At 50.1% G+C, this 22,130-nt stretch overlaps 1 protein-coding gene across 1 annotated transcript; it reads right to left on the bottom strand.

Moving 5' to 3' along the window:
* Positions 1–6,759: 6,759 nt before the first annotated feature.
* LOC149371513 (solute carrier organic anion transporter family member 4A1-like) lies at positions 6,760–21,839 on the bottom strand. The gene is made up of 12 exons (XM_089585194.1): positions 21,531–21,839; positions 20,637–20,906; positions 17,421–17,523; positions 17,094–17,193; positions 15,874–15,995; positions 13,944–14,264; positions 12,662–12,751; positions 11,326–11,527; positions 9,191–9,347; positions 8,544–8,805; positions 7,967–8,169; positions 6,760–6,957 (listed from the first exon to the last, which is right to left on the bottom strand). The coding sequence occupies exons 1-12, from the start codon at positions 21,837–21,839 to the stop codon at positions 6,760–6,762; spliced, it is 2,337 nt and encodes a 778-aa protein (XP_089441320.1).
* Positions 21,840–22,130: the final 291 nt, after the last annotated feature.

The following is a 22,130-nucleotide window of genomic DNA, read 5'->3' as shown; positions in this document are numbered from 1 at the left end:
GGTTATGGCAAGAGGCTAAGAAGTCGCAATCGATGGGTGGTTCAATTCTATTTTTGCAGGGAAACGCAAACATCCCGGAGAGATTCAAGGGCTGTAAGCTGCTAGGAACAGCTTGACGGCCAGAGAACCTCTAATGGCTTTAAACGACGGAATGTGCATAAACTGAATGAAGGCGAATAGCACAAAAGCATTTAACGTCAACATAGTCAAAATGGTCGTTAAAGGTAACGGACTAGATACCAAAAGAAGGCAAGCGTAGCAGGGGGCAGCAGATAGTTCGGTGGGTTGCGGGGATAACGTAACAGAACAGGGTTAGTTAGAGAGATGGGAAAGGCCTTTGTGCTGCAGTAGGCGTATTCAGGCTTATGACGATGACGGTGATGATGAAACTAAATTTTCTGTTAGCACGTGCGTTCCTACAGAGCTATTTGCGCAATTCATTCTCTAATCATTTGCTTACTTCGCGGTTTATTTTTTCGTTTAATGCTTTTATATTCCTTCGATCGTTACCAGGGCCATGTATCCAGGGATATCCTAGGAGTTTTCCTTATTGCCCTTATTCGATCGCCTGGCAAGATTTCACCAGTCCTGCGCTCTACTCACGCTCCAGGGAGACAGAAGAAGAAGGAAGGAGGCTCGCGGAGTGCAGGGCACCTGCGAAAAGCAGATGAAGAAGAAAGTGACCTTCGTGAAGCCTCGCGAGCTCACTGGAGCATCCATTACTCGATCTCGAGAGCGCTTAACAGCCGTCCGCGCCATCCCAAGCATACCAGGGACAGCTTGACGTCATGCCCGGACACCGCAAGAAGAAGGGCAGTTCCCACCACTCCCATTCTGGCCAGTCGGGGACGACGCTGCCAGAACAACCAGCGCAGCCGGAAGGCCAGGAAAGCGAGACGACAACCTCGCGGCGGAAGAAGCATTTGAGGCGAAGGCCGTCAGTCACGACTCGAACGGAAGACGGCACGGAACCGACGACCACAATTAAGACAGTGGACGGCACAGAGCCAGCTACAGCTCCTCTGGAGGTCACCGATGCACCAGTCGAGGAGAGCCGTCAGGCGCCGCCACCCGCCCTTCTTGCAGCTGCTGCCAAGTTCAAGGCCCTGAAAGACAAGCAGAAAGATTCGCAGCAGCCATCCCTTTCCAAGCCAAGCAGCAACAGCAGCCAAGAACCATCACCATCGTTGGCCAGTTTGCCATCAACGGCAAAGGGCCCTGCGCGTTTGGACGCTGGATTAGGAAAAGATACACGGCGCCCTATCCCGGAGCCTGAACACGACGCTTTGATGCCGCCCCCAACCAATTTCCTCCAACCAGAGATGGGCATTGGAGCTGGGCCGGCTGTCGTGTGCTTTGCCGGCACTATCATCTTAGCGTTTGTGGCCCTCCTGATCTTCAAGCAGACTCTCCACCCCGGGAACGAGGAGCACCGCTCCGTCTTCTGCTGCGCCAACGATGTGCAAGCACTCGCGGGCTACGTCAACGCCAGCATCGACCCTTGCGACAGCTTCTACGAATACGTCTGCTCCAACCTTGTCGCTGAGCGCACCGCGAGAAGGAAGTCGACTGTCTTCTACTCTTCCGCTCTGCCGACGCGACTGAATCCGAGGTTCGAGCTCGATGTCCTGATGGCGATCAACGGCACCAGGAGCGAGGTGAGCACGTTCCTGAGATCACTCTTCGATTCCTGTCTGAATGCGGATACGAACGAGAGCAGCATTCTCAACGAACTCGGAACCCTGCTTGTCAACATAGCGGGAGATCACCTGCGGGACTCAAGTCCTGCAAGTGCCTTCGCATACCTGCTTCTCACCAACATCAAGTACGGCATACCATCAATTATACTGGCAGCTTTCAAAGGAATTGATGCGATTTTGTTGGCACATCACCAGCGCGAAGGCTGTCGAGTTGCCGATAGAAGATTCCAGATGTGCCTAAACTTCTCCACAACTAAGCTCAACGACATTTTAAAGAGACAGACAATGTTGAATGACGTCATTGCATACGCTTCTTCCTTAGAGACCTCAAAGCAGGAAGACGTTGTTTTAAAAACCTACGAGCGAAGTGATGCCACCGATCTCCTGAGGCGGTGGCACGCGACGGCGGCAATGCAGGCAATTTCTATCGGCCTTGATAACATCACGCACCTTTATGTGAGCGGTGAAAACCACATCGAGTCTCTAGTGACATCCCTAGAGGCATCCGAGAAAAAACCAAAGGGCGCGGCGGCCGCTTACCTTCTCGCTTCCAGCGCCTGCAACGCACTGGTGGACCTCGAGTGGACACCAACGCCTCCCTCGCAGAGCAGGACGGCATTCTGCTTGCACCATATCGACCTGATGCCAAACGTGCGGAACGCAATGTACTCCGTGGAATTCGTCACGCCGGAACGAAGCCTCCAGGTGACCCGCGTCGTAAATTTTGTCATCGAAGCAATCAAGGTGGACAGCTTGTCAAGCGCTATTTTCAGTCCTGAAGACATCTCGCTTTTGAAGACTCTGTTCGCTAGCCTGACTCTTCTTGTGCCGCAGCCACTGAGCCTATCGAGCATCCAGGACAACCACTTCACGCAGACGTTCCTGGAGAAACTGCTGCAAGGCCACTCTTCGGAGCACGAGACGCGCTTAGCGCTGGCACGACACCTTCTCCCCTTCGAAAGCCGTCTCGTTTCGGGACGAATATACGACTACATTAAGCTGCAGAGGGGAGACAGGATCCTGGTCTCGCCAGCGCTGTACTCCCTCATACGGATGGACCCAGTGCACTCCGACGTGTTCAATACACCGGTCATCGCTGTAGCTTTGGCGCAGTCTATCTGGCGCTTTATTCTAACGGAAACTAAGCTCTGGTCTAGTGCTGCACGAGACCACATTAGCGAGCTGGTGGACTGCTTCCGGAAGCATTACTTTACGGCGGGCAAAAATCTTCAGAGTGTCGATGACCAGGTGAACACAGTCGCAGCCTCGCTGGCTGTTTCTTCCGTGCTGGCCAGGCTTACGGAGCCCGACTGGTACAAAGTGGAGAGGGCCTGGCGCCACTGGAGCCTCTCCCACAGCCGGTTCTTCTACATGCGCGAGGCCTTCTACCGGTGCCCCACGTCCCTGAGTCCCGCCAGCAAAGAAAGCGTGGACGTCCCCCTGATGTACGTCGAGGCTTTCTCCAGGGCGTTTCAGTGCCAGCCCACTGATCGAATGGCCAAGGAGCGAGCCTGTGCGCTCGCTAAACAATGACGTCAGCGCCGTGACTTCGTTGCCCCGCAGTTTTTATGCTTGTCCTGACGAACCTCAAGTGGAGGACTGTCTACTTCCAATTGAATGTGGATGTTCGTTTGGATTTGGCTGTGATATTAACTGCAGTATGATTCGTTTTAATATTTCAGATACCTCCGCGCCGTTCTCTCTGGTTTGCCTGATACGTATTCGAAATGGGTTATTAGGAACTATTTGATTGTGATGAAATGAATCGCTTTTATTTTCTTTTAATTTGTAGCAAGGATAATTCGTCTTCAAATACGAGGCAGCACTAGGAGCATTTGCTGTTCAGTTGTCGCTTAAGCTTTGCCATCAAACTGAACCATGAACACAGTTGACTGCTGTTATGTGACAAAATAAGGGCTGTATGAAATTTGTTGCTGGAATTCCCCACTTTTTACGCGCAAAGCTAACAATTTTTTGTTGTGTCGTACAACGTCTTGATGAAGTAACGGAAGCAGAGGCTTTTTGATCGCGAGTAGGTTATCGCGAAATTAAACTTTCAATCAAGAATGTTGGTACTGTCATAGTGACGAATGAGAGAGGGGATAAGGTAACCGAAATGAGGACTTTGTGCGTGATTTTTGAAGACACAATGTCGTGGGACGCCCACATTGATCCAACCGTGAAAAAAAAAATCACAAATAGTAGGCATAGATTTTCGCAATCATCCCGTATTCTCCCGCCACATTCAGATTTTGATTTGCAATAGCCTTTTCTCGTCTATACACCTACCGTCACTTGGTAAGGGACGAACTTATGAATCTACTGTAGAATCACTGCTCATTCTGCGCAAAAAATCGGAGCTGTTGAAATCGTGTCAGTGCACTATAACAAACGTGAATCCAAGGTTGTTTCAGCCATAAAATATCTCCGGCTTTGCGAGTAGTGCAAACGAAAAAGTAAATGAGACCATCGTTTTACTCACAAAAAAAGAGAGAAACTAGAAAATGATGTAAAATCGTATAAAATCCGTCTTTTGAGTCATGGAAAGCTATAACAAAAAAAAGAAAGGTCCGGTCTACAAATGCTGCAAACCAAATGACATTCGATATCGAACAGTTTGGACGCTACAAACACCCTGCTTGAGGAAATCACGTTCAAGAGAATGCGCGATCCTTTCAGAATGTAGTACCTGTCATTGATTTTTGCTGCGAGTTTTAAATCCTTGTTTGCATGTGATTCACGGGTAATATCTAGTTGTTACAGAAACTGATGTTATTTCTTGCCATGTAGAGCGCTGGGTAATATGCATGAACTATACTTTCATGTTTTTATTTTGCTGTGGCAAAGATGCTGTTCATATTATTTTCTGCTGAAATCGTGAAAGCTTTGTTGAAAGTGGGTCTTTGTCCCCGTTAAGCTGGCCTCGGGGAGCTATTTCTGCTCGTTTCCTGTATCATGTGGAGTCATGGACAAAAGTTTCCTGGATGTGAACTCGCGAAAAAAAAAACAAACAAACATATTTCTGCATAGCCTCTCTAGCTAGTCAGATGATATTCTTTTAGCTTGTGGATCATGAATGTCCCTCACGATTCTATTCATTTCATTGACCTGCTGTGCCTAATCGCGCTGTAATAAATTTTTTTTTCCGCGAATCCGCATCATGCAAACTTTTCCGCAGAACTTAGGCGAAGTGACACGTAAAAGGGACCCCAGGTGGCTGAAGGGAGCCATGAATGCTATATTTTTCTTGCCGCTTTACGCAGTCAGCAGCCGAATGTTGAGCCAAGCTTACCAAACCAGCCGCAAGTTCGTCGTTTAGTCTGTCAAACCTACGATGCCTGCACACAGATAGCTTTTACGCTTAGAGACGATACTGCCGTCAGCCGCTTGGGCCGCTATTGGTTAGAACAGCGCGTTTGGTTGATAACATTCTTTACCTAGATGCTCTCGACGTAGCCGCCCAATAGCTGACGCAGGCAACGTATGTCTTCGATAGGGCGCGGAAGCTCATGCCTTTAAGCGCAGTTGAAAACCGCTGCGGGTTGAGTTACTGGAAGCTACAGGTGCGCCTAAAAGTTCTCGTGCCTCTCGCTGTGTGTTACGGCGCCCATCAACACTATAGCTTTTACGGTGCCTCGACGGAAAGCGGAGGCGCGCGGACATCAAGGCAACCTACTAGCTTTCTGCCCGGTAGCTTCCACCGCCGAGTCTTTAGACCTGAGAAGGATGTTAGTCATCACTGTGCACACAGAAGCGCTAAAAACCAGCGAGAAATGTCTGGAAACCGGAGTCGTCGTTCAGGACACTGGTTCCCGCATGAAGCTGCGTCTTTCTCTCTGGATCGCTCTCGCCTCACCATTCCCCTCCTCCTACCTGGGTCACCTGCATGACTGGCGGACCCCAGTGAGCACCTACAGCGAGCCATGGTCTGGCTTACCATCGATATTGTAAGATTCTATATTCAGAGCCGGTAAAAGTTTTTCTGCGCCTCCGGGTTCTCTTAGGTTAGGATGGAACTTTGTGCTTGCTCGTCGCATCGTCAGTGTCTGCTTTCGAGATCAATTTCTCTTCGGCGGGCGCGACGGAAACGCTTGGCGCTAACGGGAGCGGCCTTGCATCCTCGAGACTAATGGCAGTGCTTTGCTTCTTTTCTAAGCAGAAAAGGCTCTGGCTATGTGTCGCCCAAACGCGTCATTAAGGAAAATACCGGGATGGAAAGTTGTCAGACAACTGGCTATGTGTCGCCCAAACGCGTCATTAAGGAAAATACCGGGATGGAAAGTTGTCAGACAACTGGCTATGTGTCGCCCAAACGCGTCATTAAGGAAAATACCGGGATGGAAAGTTGTCAGACAACTGGCTATGTGTCGCCCAAACGCGTCATTAAGGAAAATACCGGGATGGAAAGTTGTCAGACAACTGGCTATGTGTCGCCCAAACGCGTCATTAAGGAAAATACCGGGATGTAAAGTTGTCAGACAACTGGCTATGTGTCGCCCAAACGCGTCCTTAAGGAAAATACCGGGATGGAAAGTTGTCAGACAACTGGCTATGTGTCGCCCAAACGCGTCATTAAGGAAAATACCGAGATGGAAAGTTGTCAGACAACTGGCTATGTGTCGCCCAAACGCGTCATTAAGGAAAATACCGGGATGGAAAGTTGTCAGACAACTGGCTATGTGTCGCCCAAACGCGTCATTAAGGAAAATACCGGGATGGAAAGTTGTCAGACAACTGGCTATGTGTCGCCCAAACGCGTCATTAAGGAAAATACCGGGATGGAAAGTTGTCAGACAACTATTCCGTCGTCTCCCCTCAACGAGGCACATTGAGCGTAGCGGACTCTGTCCTAATTGTGTCGAGCCCAACGTGGTTCGCCATCGAGCATTTGGTGGTGGAGAAAATTAGCTGCCATTTGTTGATGGTCCGACCTTTCATTCCACATTTCTTTACAACAGGCACTGCCATCGACTCTATTCTTAATGTGCATGCTGTGAGAACTGCACAATCTTTATTTTCTTTTTTTTTATCTTTAGGCATCGGCCTTTGAGGCTGGGCGCTAGTCTCTGTGGGATCTGTCCTTGCTGACGTCCTCTCTGGCCTCGTCTTTTCCCCTGTTGAAGCTGTTGTCTACGCTGGCAGTAGTGGGGGAGATCTGCGGCTGCTGCTGCGGCTGCTCCTGCTTGTCACCGCCGCCGTCGTCGGGCGCCACCGCCGCAGGCGTCCCTCCTTCGGCGCCGGGTGACGAGGAGGCGCTCTGCTCGAACCAATCGGCGCGTTTTTGTTAGTCAAGATCAGGTTTGTTGGACATCAGCGTTAATTCTGAGGTAACTGTGGAATGTAGTTAAGATGCTGCTATGAATGGAAATACTGAATGTTTCGTGCGTAGCAATATCTTGTTCTTAGAAGTTTGTCCTGCGCTCGCACTTAGTAATTAGAGAGCCATAGCAAACAAAAAGGATGCGTTTTTACAACAAACAACTGAAAACTTCAAGCGTCTCGCAGCGACACAGTTGGGTTCATAAATAAATTCTGTTTACAAAAAATGCACCTGTACCCTCCGCTGCATCACAGGTCTGACCGAAGCCTTGATCAATTGCTTCGCAGCCGCTGGAGACTCGGTCCTCAGTCCGCAGCGGCCGCGGAGCCACGGACCAATGCGGCGGTCAGACCTGTGACGCAGCGGTGGGTGCTAAGAAGCTCTGGCTCCGCACAGGCCGCCATTGGAAACAGCCTGGCAACGTGGCAATATCATGCGTGGCGTTACTGCATGCGAACAGTGTGGATGGCTGCTGTGACGTCATGCGTGACGCCATTGCATGGCGACCAGTCAGCATGGCGCGGTGCTACGCCGATAACGCCAACGACGGCGCAGATTCGGTAAACGCGTCCGTAACAGTTGTCGCTGTAAAGCCGAGGCAAGCTGGCGGGAGCTGTGGCTCTCATAGCGGTTCGTTCTTTTTTTGTTTTTTTTTTAGACGTGAGGCCACGCGTTTCTTGGTCGGGCTGCATCGAGTAACCCGTCGGGCGAGTCTGTTCCGAAAGGCCTCTGTCGTTAAGTATTGTTACGAAGACGACGAAGCTGGCAGTGGCGCGGGACGGAGCGCTCGCGCTAGGCCAGCGGCCATTAGATCATCTCTTATCCATCGTTCATCACGCCTCATTCTTCGGCTGGCCGCCACGTAACAGTATCACTGCGCTTGTGTCATTCATACACGAGAAAACCAAAGTCAGAGCCGGAAGAGAAGTGAGAACACTGAACATGCCTGAGCCCTGCTGCTGAGCGAGGCGCAGAAGAAGAACAGTATGGAGGCCGACTTGACGCTGATCATGACGCGGAACAGGTTCATGCCCATGGCCGCGTTCTCGTAGACTGCGCACGCGCCCCGGCCGCCGCTGCACGTGCCCTGCCACAGGATGCAGCTGCGGTCGATCAAGTGGCCGAACAGGATCGGGCCAGGGATGGTGCCTGGTGCGGTGTGAGGAAAGCGAAAGACACATCAGCGTTCCTCAGAGGTTCACCCTAGAGTACGCACTGCATAGTACTGCATGGAATGTCTGCGCCCAACTATCACAATCACCGAAAGCACGCTAGTACTTTTCACTGTCTAAGCTTGAGTACTGGATAGCAAACCTCATATTCGTATATAGTACAAGCGAGCCTTTGCTCTGAACAAGTTAATGGTGGTGTTTGAGAGGCAAAGCGTGCGCTCGACTAACCCAACGCCTGACTTCTGAACGCGTACGAGGCAGCTGTTCAGCCGTGAAGTGCAATGATGCCTGTGCTCAACATTACAGCAGTTCTGACAGCCTGCTCGGTGCCGTGTCACGCCCACATCATACCCAGCAGCCTGATGGCCACGTAGTTGACGCCGATGCCGGTGGACTTGAGGTCCTCGTCGATGGACCTCAGCAGCGCCGTGAGCGCGGGCACAATGAGCAGGAAGGTAAAGAAGAGGGCGATGAAGATGGCCCCCGCGTAGACGAACACGAGGGAGCACTCGGAGACGCACGGGTCCCGCTTGGCCATGTAGTCGAAGACAGTGTCGTTATCGAGCTCCTTGTGCAGCGTGGGCCCGTTCACACACGTGCACTGCGTGTAGAGCTGAGCGCACAACACGCATGCTGCAGAAAGGCTGCTCTAAAAACAACTCTAAAATATAAAAGCATTCACGCATGCTTTCACGCTCGTCTAGAGAAACAACAGTAAATTAAGAGCTAATATACATGAGCCTTCTCATAGTGATCACCGACCCATTGTATTCACAGTCATGGACAGCCCTATCCTGGAATAGCACTCTCGGTAGGACTCGGTAATTCAGTCTGTGCCAGACAGCGGTGGCAGGACGGGTCGGGCGAGAGCCAGCTATATTTTATCGATCGGGCGACTCGTACAGCACAAGCCGTAGAGTCCTGGACTGAGGGCTTCACCCGGTGCTGCAGCAAAGCCCACCCCTCCAATCAATAAACGATTTCCTCATTCGACTCACCTTGGTCTTGTGGAATCGTTTCTCGTCCGCGCAGCCGGCGATGCAGGGCGAGTAGTAGGTGAAGTTGTCGCTTCCGCAGACGGGGTCGTACATGACGCTCGTGCAGTTGCAGTGTGCATTGCAGCCATGCTCCAGGTCGGCAAAGGTGAGTCGTTCGCTGCACGCACGCACGAACCGCGCCGGAGGCGTAAGTTCTCGCACTCCGATGATGCAGAAAAGGTGCATGTGCACGTGTTGAAGGACTCGCCTCATTAAGTTCATTTTAGCATCGCGCTCAACGGAGATATCGATCTTGGGTTACTAACCTTTCATAGCATGGATTTAAGTACACCGGCCGAAAAGAGTTCCTCACTTTCTCGTGGGGCGAAAGCAGGACAGCCATGCTTCTATAACTGCATCCAGTCCCAAAGATTCCATGACGACAGATAAAACATTTTCAAGGCTGGCCGCTCATTGGCGTGTTTGGGCCTTTCCGACGCTGGCATGGACATAGTGCTCGCCGGACTAATATGCGCACTTGACGCTACCGCTTCCAGAACATGCTTCGTTGCTACTGCGCGAGAAGGACGAGGAAGAAGTAATGGAAACCTTACCACACGCATTGTGCTCGTTGCATGCGCCTGTGTGTGGTACATGTTTCCGTATACTTCGTCATCGCCTGTTTCGCAGGTGGCAATGAAGCAACTAGATCGACAAGTTTTATTGAAGCACGCAGCAGACTAGCGAGCAATAAGGCGATGCCATATGTTGGAAAACTCTCTTGTCTCCTGTGACTCTGTACCACTGCAGGTGAGGGTGAGAGTTTTCAGTTACCGCACAGAACGACCTTAATGCAGACATCCTTGCAGCCCGGAGAAAACCACTCTAAAAGTTACTGCTGTAAAAAAGCAAATTCCAACTGTATCTACTGGTTAGCCTATTATACAAACGGCAAGGGATTTAGGGCAGAGGTACTAGAGTATAGATGACGAATTTCCGGAGTCCTGCTGCGCATGGCGCAGTGACAGGTGCGTGGCCAGGTAAGGCGCACCTGGCCGCAAGTGCTCGCCTTTTTGTGGATGCTTCACTAACGCAGTTGTTAGCACCTGACATATAAACGTCATGGTTGCACCGTTTTCAGTAGTCGCGTTAGCGTGCTTTATCGATCCCTTCTTTTGAGTGTTTGCTTGCCCTCATGTTCTTATAGTACGGTGAGCGGCTGCAACTGCACATGGACGAATCAGAAGTTGCCGTCCCCAACATTGTTGGCGTGCGTAGGCTGCGTTAACGCTTTCAGAATGTAAGCTGGCATAACAACTGAAACGGAACCCAACAAGGTAACGTCATTGACACCTTTATTAATGCGTTAGAACACTAATCGGTGATAAAACCCAACAAGGTAACGTCATATACACCTTTATTAATGCGTTAGAACACTAATGGCGGATAAAAATGTCATCGGTCACATAATTCCCAGGACAAGAAGTGACGTAACAAGACCAGAAGTGACAACTGTAAGTTTCGATGCATCTCCTTCAGGTCCGTGTCGCCCCCTCGTGGCACCTTTAGGGAAACCTCTAACCACCATATGGAGGACCTGAAGAGGTGCGTGGTTGCGTGCAGACAGACATGTAGGTGCCCGCGAACACAGCCATGAAAGAATGAGACAAAACTTCAAAAGCGTCAAAGGCGTCAACAGGTTCTAATGCTAGCGCCCTGCGAACACAGTGTAATTGGGTGTCCCTGTGAATATTTTTATTTTGGGTTATTTCTACGCTCTGCGTTCGGTGGAAACAAATATTTGTGCCCACATCTGGTGCAAATGGTGCGACTCAGCCCATAACTGTCTAGCATAGCACGTATAAACAGGAAAATAGGAGGGCAAATGTGTAATATCGGGATCTATACAATCCGGCACGGAGCAGTTAACGTTCCTCCTGAGACTCCGCGAAGCTCATAACGATAATCCTCAACGCAATATCGATATATTTTACGATGACCCCTACAACCGACAATTGTGTGCGCTTATACTGCGCAGCGCTGTCTAAATAAAAACAGTTTCAACAACTGACCACGTGGAGCGCATGTTACTAATAAAAAGCACAGCACATGATGGCAAGTTTATAGTACGCATCCGGGGGCAAGGCCGAGCTTACGCGTGCCCCGGGGCGCTGGTGCGGTTGGCGAGCGCGCTCTGGTTGTTGTCGCAGGAGTGCATGAAGACGAAGAGCGTGAACCAGGGCACGAACGAGAGGATGACGCAGTAGCGAACGATGGTCGACGACTTGACGTTCAGCTTGGTGATGACGTAGCCGCCCAGCAGGGTGCCGCCGCAGGCACTGGGCACGGCCACGGCGCCTGCATGCGCACGGGGGGTCCAGTCTCTTTTCGTCAGAAATGCGCAGACACTCTAAGCCGTACAGAACTAAAAGGAGTACAGTATTTAGTACCTTGGGGAGCATAGATGAGTTGTCATCGCCATCGGTAGTGCTTTGAGGTAATGACGCTGACTTAAGGTAAAAACGCAGTGAAAGTCCCCAAAAGACTCATGGCTGCACTCCTTTTACTTTTCATGGACACTCCGAGTGCGTTACTCCCTAACGGTATAGCGGTGATCGGTTAGTTCCCCTTCAGACTTACCCTTCGTCTGGAGGGCTACGAGCTCCAATAAGTCCCAGTTTGACAACTTACGTTTGGTAGTATTTGTTTTTTTTTTGGACACAATAATGCATCGCTTTCATAGCAATCTTAATTCTATATATCCTCTCACTTCACGCGACCAGGTCCCCATTTCAGTGTTTTTTTCACTATGACAGTACTTCTTTCAATGCGCCTAAAGGGGGCTGTTCAAGTACCCTTTTATCGTCTGTTTTAAAGATGTCAAATATTTCGAACTTTTCGAAATAGCGAATCGAATATCCTCGTATTCGGCTCGCTGAAAATCCGATATGACGTGTGCAAAATTATTCTAAACGAATCGAATATGTCCTCAATTTATCGAATGGTTTTCGAATAAAGCACGCCGTAGTTTTCTTCGGTGACTGTTTCAAAATCACGGCCTTTACAGACGGCGCACCGCAATCGGTCTGAGCGGGCAGGACGTTTCAGCACCGCGACGCGATCCATTCGTGGGGCGGCGGTCATAATGCTCATAGATAGCCTCCAATACTGGTAAATGCGGCGGTGCCCAGGCAGGTTTATCAAGCCCTGCCCTGATGCCCGATCTGGAATGGCCCATGCCTAGCTCTTGCCCCTCCCATCTACTGAGATGGGAGCACCCCCCCTTACTCTCCTTCCCAACCGCGTGTAAAGACCGCTGTGGTTATCGAAAAGTATCGCTTTCATAGGAAAGTGTCAAAAAGCACATTACAACATTTGACATTACAACATGAGAGAGTGAAATGGCCGAAATCAACAGTACACCCCTATTCTCGTAGATCAGCGCATATGCAGTGTCAAGAGAGATCGATGAGCTACACGCCTCAAACGTACCTAAGAGGCCGGAGGCCTGTGAAGAGGATATGCCGAACATGGCGATGAAGATCTTCGTCGCAAATCCAGTTAGCCCCGACGCTACCATGGCTGAAATGAAGACGACAGCGAATGAAATTTTTATCTAAGGGAATGGAGGTGCTCAGGTTCTAAAAAAGTGCTACAACGTCAAAGAATGCATCGCCGTACAGTAAATCGCACTAGAATACTGAGAAGTGTGCCGTGCGCCAGTGGAAAGTGGATCATTTCAGCGCTGACCACTTCCGAATGGCGCGAGATGGCACTGCGTGAAAGAACAATGGTGGCAACTGCCACCACCATTACAAAGGAGTGTGGAGTAGAATTACAAATTCTGCTCGGGGATTACCCTAAACCATTTCACTAACACTGTTCTCACTCCGAATTATTGATCAGTTCGCTCTCGCCTTACCATATGCTAACCGTCCCGTTAGCTCAGTTGGTAGAGAGACTGCTCCGGTGAAGCAGGTGGTCCACGTTCGAACCACCGTACCAGGACGAATTTTTCTTTGAGTACGAAGTTTCCGTGGAAGCTGTAAAGCTTTCGACTGTGGCCGTATAGCTGCGCTTGGATGGATGCCAATGAGTAATTTCCCCCTTAGTCCTAAATCTGCTGTCCAGTACGCGACAGTGGAAGATGCTGGCTTTTAAGCTCCGCCACGCCCGATGTGGGAAAAACTGCTGTATTTCGTGGGCAGTCCCATTTCTTCTTGCTGATGTTTTGCATGGAGCGCACGTCTGCGTCTAGTCTGCCCTTACGAAGCCGAAGGGAGAGGCCGCCGCAGGCTGGATGCGGGAAAGGGGGCTCGGTTAGCCATTCCAATACCGACTTTAGCCTATGAGAGATTAACAAAGGCAAACCCACTGTGGGGTTACGCCCACATTCTGTATTCACCAACAGGGGACCCATCGTTGGTATATTATGGGCGGCTCCTGTCCCAACTGCCCACGAGGGAACCATGGAGGCCCAAAATCTGTCTGTTATACACAATGAGAGTTCTTCTGTACAAGTGAATAGCTACTAATAATGCATTACAAATCAGAATTGTGACTGCCCGCGAATATGAATGACTCTCGGTGACTTTCCTGAAATCAGGGGTGGGACACTCAAGCATGTTTGAACGCAGGTTCGATTCATGATTGGCTATTGTAAGGTGCGGTGCCTGCCCATTAAGAACGGAACTTAAACGTGCGACCAGGTTCCTCAATAGACGATCTGTCTTTTCCGAGAGCACACACACAGACTGCTGTCAAGTGGACTCACTTTCGGCAGCCGCCGCCAGCGTCAGGCAGCAGAAGGTGGGATTGCACACCAGCCTTTGGACGTGGTTAACGAAGCTTCGCTCCGCGTTCTCCGGAGTCTGGCCTGTCTGCGGGCTCTGCACATCCTTTGGCGCCTCCTTCTCTTGGCTCGGTGCGTCCTTCTGCTCCTGCTGCCCCCCGTCGTCCCCCGCTTCCGGTGCCTCCTTCGCTCCCTCGGCAGCCTTCTGCTCTTGCGCATCGGGCGAGCTCCGGGATTGCTTCGACTGCTGCATTTCCTTCTCCTTCTTCTTCTGGGCTACTTCTATCGCTTTCAGCTTGGCAGCTGCGCGAACAACATGAACGCTCATCTCGTGGACCTTCACCTTACATCCAATTTTTACTAATGGCAGTTCACCGCTAGGGCTCTGGGTGAGGATGCTGTTGGTAGCGTTAAAAATATGAGTGATGTGTAACCGCTGATAGTCAACTAAGCTAACATGGGAGCGCAAGCTTATTAAGAGCTAGGCTTCCAACAGTACGCTGCAGGGCTTCTGAGATACTACTCCATCGGTCATTCCTCCTGAGCCGCCGCGGTGGCTCAGTGGTTACTGTGCTCGGCTGCTGACCCGAACGATGCGGGTTTCAACCCCTCCACGGTGGTCGCGTTTCGATGGAGGTGGAATGCTAGAGGCCCGTGTACTGTGCGATGTCAGTGCGCGTTAAAGAATCCCAGGTGGTCGAAACTTCCGGAGCCCTTCACTATGGCTTCTCTCATAGCCTGAGTCGCTTTGGGACGTTAAACCCCATAAACCAAACCATTTCCGAATTTTTTCTTTGTCTACTCTGTGCAAGTTAAGAAAGTATAAAACCAAGTTTGAAATTTTGCATAATTTTATTTTTTTTTTAAGTTTAGGTTTTGATTAGTGTGCGTTAAACAGTTCGGATGGCATCGCAATAGATTGAGCAGCGTGCGCGCAAATTGTGTCTTCTGTTAAAGCAACAGCAGGAAACGCTGGCGCTTCGCTGCACGCTGCCCTGTGCTCACCAATATACGGTGCCTGAATTCGGGTCACTTGTCGAACACTGCGCGCATTTTGTAAATATAAAGCTCAAAACCCAGCGACATCAAAGGTTTCGAGAGTTGCTAACTTGCTGTAGTCAACACAGGGAAATTTGATCCACAGATCAGGCTGAGGGTCGACAAGCCACCAACCACGCAATGACCGTCCGCGGGACTGCCTCAAGCAACAGTAGTACGTCCAAAGGGAACCAACTAGAAACGTCCGCATGTCTATCCTAGCGCCGTCAACACTGAGTAATGACTAGAATTAGAAGCTTTGCTCTAGACACACAGTGGTGTCGCGACGGATAATGCTTCACACTATCTCGAACCACGCGTGGTCGCGCTCTGCTGAAGACCACTCTCACTACTACTTCCTCTCGAAGTGAAGAACGGAGGGGGAGGGGAATGGGGTTGCGACTTGCGAAGGCCACGGCTTCCACAACTCAACCATCCACAACGCGCGGTCGCGAACCAGCCACACGCAACTCTAAAGCCGTCGCGCCCTGATTTTTAACTTCCGCTCCATTGTAACAGTTTGCGAAATGGAATATCGTGCGTTGCGACAACAGCCTTATCGGTCGCATCTACGCAAGGAACGACCGGTCAGCAGCGCATATCTGTCATAGATCACAATGTGGTCTCACTTCTGTCGTGACCGAAGTGGCTCTCGACAGTAGTTTTGGACTGTCGACTGCGCAGCGCTGTAAAACATCACGTGTGTGCGGGGAACATCAGTGCCGTAATCTGTCGCCAAATAACCATGTTGTTCTACTGCCTTGAGTCTTCATGCTAAATTGTGCAAATTTCCTGTGACGAACGCGTTGCTCCGCATTGAAGAATGTAAGTAGTGAGCTGATGGTGCAAAGGATCGGCCCTCTTGTATACGTACTTGGTAGCTCCCTGGGAAAGCTGGCGACGGGAAATGCGGCGAGGAACATGACGATCGAAGCCCCGAAGAAGCCCAGCCACCAGGCGCCCACCCAGTTGGTGCTCGAAGAGTCCATCCCAAGTCTGCGTGGCGTTGTTATTGCATTACTCCGCATTAGAACGATGATGCAATCGTACAAGAGAAATATGAACGTTGCTACACCCGTTAGGTATGGTCGTTGTAACGGACCATAAGGTCTGTGGGTTAAGTTCGCTTGTCTACAAACTCAGGGTGGTCTATAAGAACAAGTGTTTCAAAATGAACTAAACGCTTCCACTCGCAAAATTAGGTGCAAAGGGTCTCGAAAATCATAATAGAAAGCATCCGCTGAGCCAATGTACGGACATATTTTATTATAACAAAGCTTATATGCAAGAAAAATTTAGCATAAAATTCTAGAACTGGTATAATATATATGAAAAAATAAGAGCATATAATTTGAACATACGCCCTTCGCCTAATGTTTTATCAATTTTTTTATCCATGCCCAAAAAGCCACCAAGAGGCATTACATGCAAACCCTTTGTTCGCGTTTGCATGCATTCAGAGCCCAAAACATGCTTCAGAAAGAATTATCGCTAATTAGACCGTGTTTTTACGTAGATGCTTGGCTTGATCGAAATGCTTTATTCTTATATTTCTTCTGGTTGATTGCTGCGGGTTTTGTTGCATAACAGAATAACAAATAGCCGTCGGAACTACTACTGGGCGACTTCCTTGAAGAAAGAAGTGTTCATAGGCGCATTGTTAGAAAAATAAATATAAAGAAAGATACATTTTAATGCTCGGTCTAGCGCCTGAAGCATACAGACGATATAGTACCCAGACATATACGACAAGCTGCAGTGGGCCTAAGGCCGAATAGTTTGGTTTATTGGGGTTTTAACGTCCCAAAGCAATTCAGGCTATGAGGGACGCCGTAGTGAAGGGCTCCGGAAATTTTGACCACTTGGGGCTCTTTAACGTGCACTGACATCTCACAGTACACGGGCCTCTAGAAGGCCGAATGTTTCAGCCGTGTACAGCTATGCAGAAAGATAGCACGTTGATGGAAGGCGAGTTTAGGAGACTTCTCAAACGCTAGCTATGCACGCGTTCAACAACATTGTTCTTGCTACAAACATGGAGTTGCCCCGCTCAGACAGGTAGGAATATGAATCGAAAACATAGATTGTACTTACTGTGAAGAATCGACGGTTATGTCCGTGTATTTTGAAAGGAAAAATCCTCCCAGGAGGAAGCCCATAGCGGGTCCCAGGACGGACGTGGCGTAAAAAATACCTGCGAGACGAGTCAGCCGCTCTTGTATACTTTAAATTTATTTAGCCCACTTTTCTTGGCTGCGGAAGATATACACCGCACATTTTCTGCAGGCACTTCTCTGCACAACACAAAGTGTCTTAATCTTAATGAATTTAAAGCTTAGAATGCTATTTTTCTGAACATTTTATTTTCGCTTGTTCCGTTTCCGTTGTTCGGTACATGAGCACGGGAGATTGCATAGTTACCCATGTAGACGGATGCGCTGCCGGTGGGCACATTCTGGTCGAGATAAGCCACGCCCAGAGTGAAGAAGGGCGACGAGCCGACACCGTGCAGCGCATGGCCGAGCTGCGCGAGAAGGAAGGAAAACATTTGGGGGGCTGTGGTAGGCCGCGTGTTTCGATGGAACCAGAATCCAAGGACGTCGGGTGTGCCGTGTGAAGTTATGCCAGAGAATGCCAGCGCATGTCAGAGAACACATGCTACTCGATATTATTTCGGAATGCTTCCCACTTCGGCATAACTGTTCATTTATTAATTTGAAAATACTGCAGACTTGTTGAGGGGCAATAGCACGAGTGGATTACACGCAAATACAATACAGGAGAATATACAGCGCGAATAAAATACAAACACAAGAACTAAATTTGCAGATCACAAAGGTTCATCAAGAAATTATAAACCTTACCACAAATACAGCTATGGGGCGTCAAACTCGACATACCCAGGCATACTTCAAAAATCTCGAGTGAAATATCTTTGTAATGCGATAGAATGCCCATTTAGCGCGAAAAGTGTCCGGCGTTGAGGTGTGAAACCTCGATTGGCATAAGGCAAAGTGGAGAGAGGAAATCAACCTCTCCACTTTCAAGGTAGAAGAGAGAGCAAAGCGAAAGGGCGAGTGGGAAGTGACCTGTGGCGAGAGGGACACAGCGGTTGCCAATCAGAGTCGAGAGGTAAGAGAGTGGAGAGGGTGTGCGGCATGTCACACTGTGATTGTTGGATTGGATCCAGAGAGTGGAGCTGGGGTACGGCATGTCACTTGGTAACTATACTCCGTTTCATACATAGCAGGCAACGCTGCGGAGGTTGCTGAAGTAGTGCGTCCGCGCAACTATATTACTCCGCCACGTATCATTCGTTTTTCTCGAAACTCCGGCCATTGTGTGGACGAATACAAGGAGCGGTATAAAACGATGTAGTAGCATTGAAAATGATGGTCGAAGCTGTGAGGCGCTCAGTGTTCGGGCTTTCTGGCCATAATTTTCATGGACTGTGAACTACTTTTTGGGCGCGGATTTAGTAGAAGCGATTCACCCTACCAACCACGTATCCTACCGCCAAGTTAACTGTTTGCTTCTCGAAATCTCCACGAGTCGCAGGACGAAAAAGTGGCAAGAGGTAAAACGAAGTCCAGGAGGTGCCAGTCACGGCACTTAAGATTTGTCGCTCTGAAATATGTTTGTGTTCGCTTTGGTTGTATGGCGAACTACTTTTTGCGTGCGGACTTGGCCTGCGCGAACAGGCGCGCTAGCTTTGGGAGCGTTGCCTGCTATGTGTGAAACTGAGTATAATGCACTAGATCACGCCACCCGCTCGCAAGGTAGGAACCCGTCAGTAGCAGCGGCTGCTCCGTTCGGGGTGAGCACTAATGCTAATGCATACCCTGCACCATGAATCGCATTGATCGTCTGTACATTTTTTTTTTTTTGCTGACAACATTATATGCGCAGCACTTGTCTGTCATGGCGTTCACGTCGAAGTAGTAACCCTTCTAAGGCTGCTCACCTCCTCCTTTGTTTCAATGCCAGCTGCACCATTCACTTCACAGTGGGATCAGTATGGAGGCCTCGGTTCGTTTATCAGTCGCGAGGTGGCGCAACTTATGTGGAATCTTGGCTTTACGTCATAGCTCGAGCTGCTGGAATAGCTCCTGAATGCTCTAAAGCCCCTGGATTCTCCTCTATATGCGCATCTTCACGGACAAAGAGAGAACGTGAATTCGGTAGGTCGCTTTCCTTTTATGTCGCTCGTCATGCAGCGCTCCGTACCTATAGTTGCATGTACAGAGCAGGGACGAAGGGTAGCGAATGGGAGAGCGCAAGAAATTGAGCGAAGACTTCGATTTGCGAAAGCGCGCATATCTAGCTGCCATTAAAACCAAAGGAGGTGTCGGACTCCTGAACTACCTAGCGTTTTTTGAAACGCAAGGATATAAAGGTGCGATGTATTACGTATTTTAATTAAATCCCCTTAGCAATCTTCGCTTACTGTCGCAAGCATTCACGCCCCGGCATATGCATGGTGTCCACTTTTAAAAGGAGATGAAGCATACAGCTAACATTTCGCTTTGCGTACAACGGCGCTCAAGGCATTTAATTAGAAGATGAACAAGGCAGTCCATTGCGTCCAAATGAAACCAATTCAACATGCAGACCACGGCTCCAGCCTATCCAAAGGTTCGCCAAGATCTGACAGAGAGAGGATGTGTTTTGGTAACCGTTGTGCGCGCCCCGATGTGTCCATTGGACTGCTTCTAGTTGATAACTTTTAAAACTTTTCGATTTTTTTTTTCAAAACCGAGGACCCAAGTTGCCTCGTACAAAATGCTGCCGACGAGCTTTGCGGGAGCTTTACTGTCGAGTTAAAAGCTGCTCAGGCATTAGAAACACATAGCGTCGTTCCATGCGAATATACGTAAGCAAAGCTGCGACTTTTCTGCATATGGCAAGAGCGGCTCTCATCCGAGCAACTCCAAAATATTTTTCATGTGGCAACGCAAAAAACAAGACACACAGGGATAGAGGTCAACAAGGTGGCAGGTAAAATAGAGGAACGAAGATAAAACTGGGGAGACGACACACTACAGCACGACGTCACAGCAAGCGTCGCGGACTGGATCGAGAGCAGCTGCTGTAAAACTCTTCGAAGTGAGGAGACCTTTTGAGGAGGCTTTTGAAAGGGAAATGCATGTCAGTGCTGTTTAAAGGGAATAGTTCATCCCTGATAACTATAGGCGACTTATCATTTCCACTGTCGAACCCACATCAAGAACTGGCTGCGGAGACATTATGCCGCCTGCACAACACGGCAGGATGAAAGTCCCCAACTGTCTCTTGGAGGGCGGACAACAGTGTATCGAGAGGTTTTCTGAGACAGGGGGTAACCGTACCAGCCGCGATCTTCGCACACACGTGGTCCAGTACCTTGAGACATAAAGTCCAGACTTTAATTCGCAGAAATCAACACCGCAACCATTCCCAAGAATAGCCTTATATAAACAAATGACGTGCACGGCCTACATGACCAGTCATGAGCTACCCGCAGTGCTTCCAGACATTGCTGCAGAAGATATGGGAAAACTACGAAGGTTGTCTGGCAGAACAGTCGAGTCTGGAAGACGGCGTTAAGTGAGAATGGCACACCACTGCCCTCCAACCGAGGGTTGGCGAAGCCCTTACCATGAAAAAGTATTTGAACGCGTTGGCATTGGTGACTCTGCCGGAGAGGGAGCACTTCCCGGGGCCGCGTTCGGGGCAGACGTTGGCGGTGCCGCTCTCCAGCACCAGGTACTGCGGCGCGATGAAGTGGGGCGAGGCGAATATCATGGCGCCGACGGCCATGACCAGGGCGCCAATGCCTAGAATAACCGGCTTGTGGCCCACGCCACCGTGGTAGCTCACTGGCGTCACCATGATGCACGACGCCACGTTGAACATGCTCTGGATCATCTGCACGTTGACCACCAGCGCCGCTCCCTTCACAAGTCGAGAGACCATCCGAGTACACCCCAGTCTCACTGGTTCCTGCCATGAACTGTATAGCTTTGCGATCGGTTATCAACTGCACAGGTTGCGCGCTATACGTCCAGTGCCGGCGCTGCTTGCTGGCTTCTACCCCGATTTACGTGAAGCAAATTTACTCGAAATTCATGCGTACACAATCTCTCCGTTGGGGCCCAAAAATGCTGACAAAGGTGCTTGTCGCCAAACATGGAGGTGCCGTCCAGATCTACGAGTATGACCGGTTTTTGAGGAAAACGCATTCCCTATGGAAGGCACGTCCGTAGGTCTCTCAAAATCCAGTGCTAGCTATTTCGTCTTGGAGGGAAAACACGAGCGCTTAGAGCCTTTAATATGGGCGATACCTTATAACACGTCACTATAGTGACATCTTACCAGAAAGTGAATGTGGTTGCAAAGAACCTACAGGTTTTCTGCGCATTGCAACGGGCGAAACAGTTATTTTAGGTGCATGGGTATACGCAGAGAAACGTTTTGTTACACTGACATGAATGGCGAGTAGACAGCCGTTCCAAAGAGCGACCGCTAACAGTGACAGAAAGGGTGGCTTGCCCCGACTTCGACGCCGAGCAGCTGGAAGCGCTTCTCGATGGTGGGTGCCACCACGGAGACGAGCCCGTTGACGACGAAGCCCTGCGTCATGCCCAGGATGCACAGGAAGAAGAGGTAGCACCGGGGCGTGCGGTAGCTCTGCAGGAACGAAGGGAAGACGCCCAGCAGGCCGCAGTTGACGTCGTGGTTGGCGCCAGAGGCCCCCTCGGCCCGCTTCAGGTCCGAGCCCTGCACCAGCTGCGGCACCGACATGCCGAACGACGAGACGGAGAACTCCGAGGAACCCTCCTGTTTGTCGCCGGACCACATGGCTGGGTGGAGAGAACTCTGCGGAGAAACTGCAGAGCGCGCGGTGGCACCTCGTGAGATGTCGCCGCTGCTCCGATGACGCGGAAAAGACTGCCTTTTTTGGCCGTACGTGTGGTTGCAAGACATGTCCAGCAATTGTGAGGACGCTTCTGAGATATACGCTCGGTTAGTTTTCAGCACGTGGCCGAAGGTGAAGCCTTCATGCTATAGGGAAGCTACGCCCCTATGGGCAAGCCGAAGGCAACGTCCAGTAATACTCACGTCGGGAGAAAGCTGGAAGAAAGCGCAAGA

Source organism: Amblyomma mixtum, chromosome 1, assembly GCF_055824585.1.
Source record: "Amblyomma mixtum isolate Tamu chromosome 1, ASM5582458v1, whole genome shotgun sequence".
NCBI lineage: Eukaryota > Metazoa > Arthropoda > Arachnida > Ixodida > Ixodidae > Amblyomma > Amblyomma mixtum.
The sequence above is the reverse complement of the archived record's forward strand: the minus strand, read 5'-3'. Positions and strand labels throughout refer to the sequence as shown.

Excerpts from the sequence above, each read along its gene's own strand:
- LOC149371513 (XM_089585194.1), bottom strand. The coding sequence starts at position 21,839 with ATGTGGTCCGGCGACAAACAGGAGGGTTCCTCGGAGTTCTCCGTCTCG. Across the intron at positions 11,528-12,661 it reads ACAGGCCTCCGGCCTCTTAG|GCGCCGTGGCCGTGCCCAGT; the intron begins GTACGTTTGAGG and ends GTGCGCATGCAG. Across the intron at positions 8,806-9,190 it reads AACGATTCCACAAGACCAAG|CTCTACACGCAGTGCACGTG; the intron begins GTGAGTCGAATG and ends TTGTGCGCTCAG.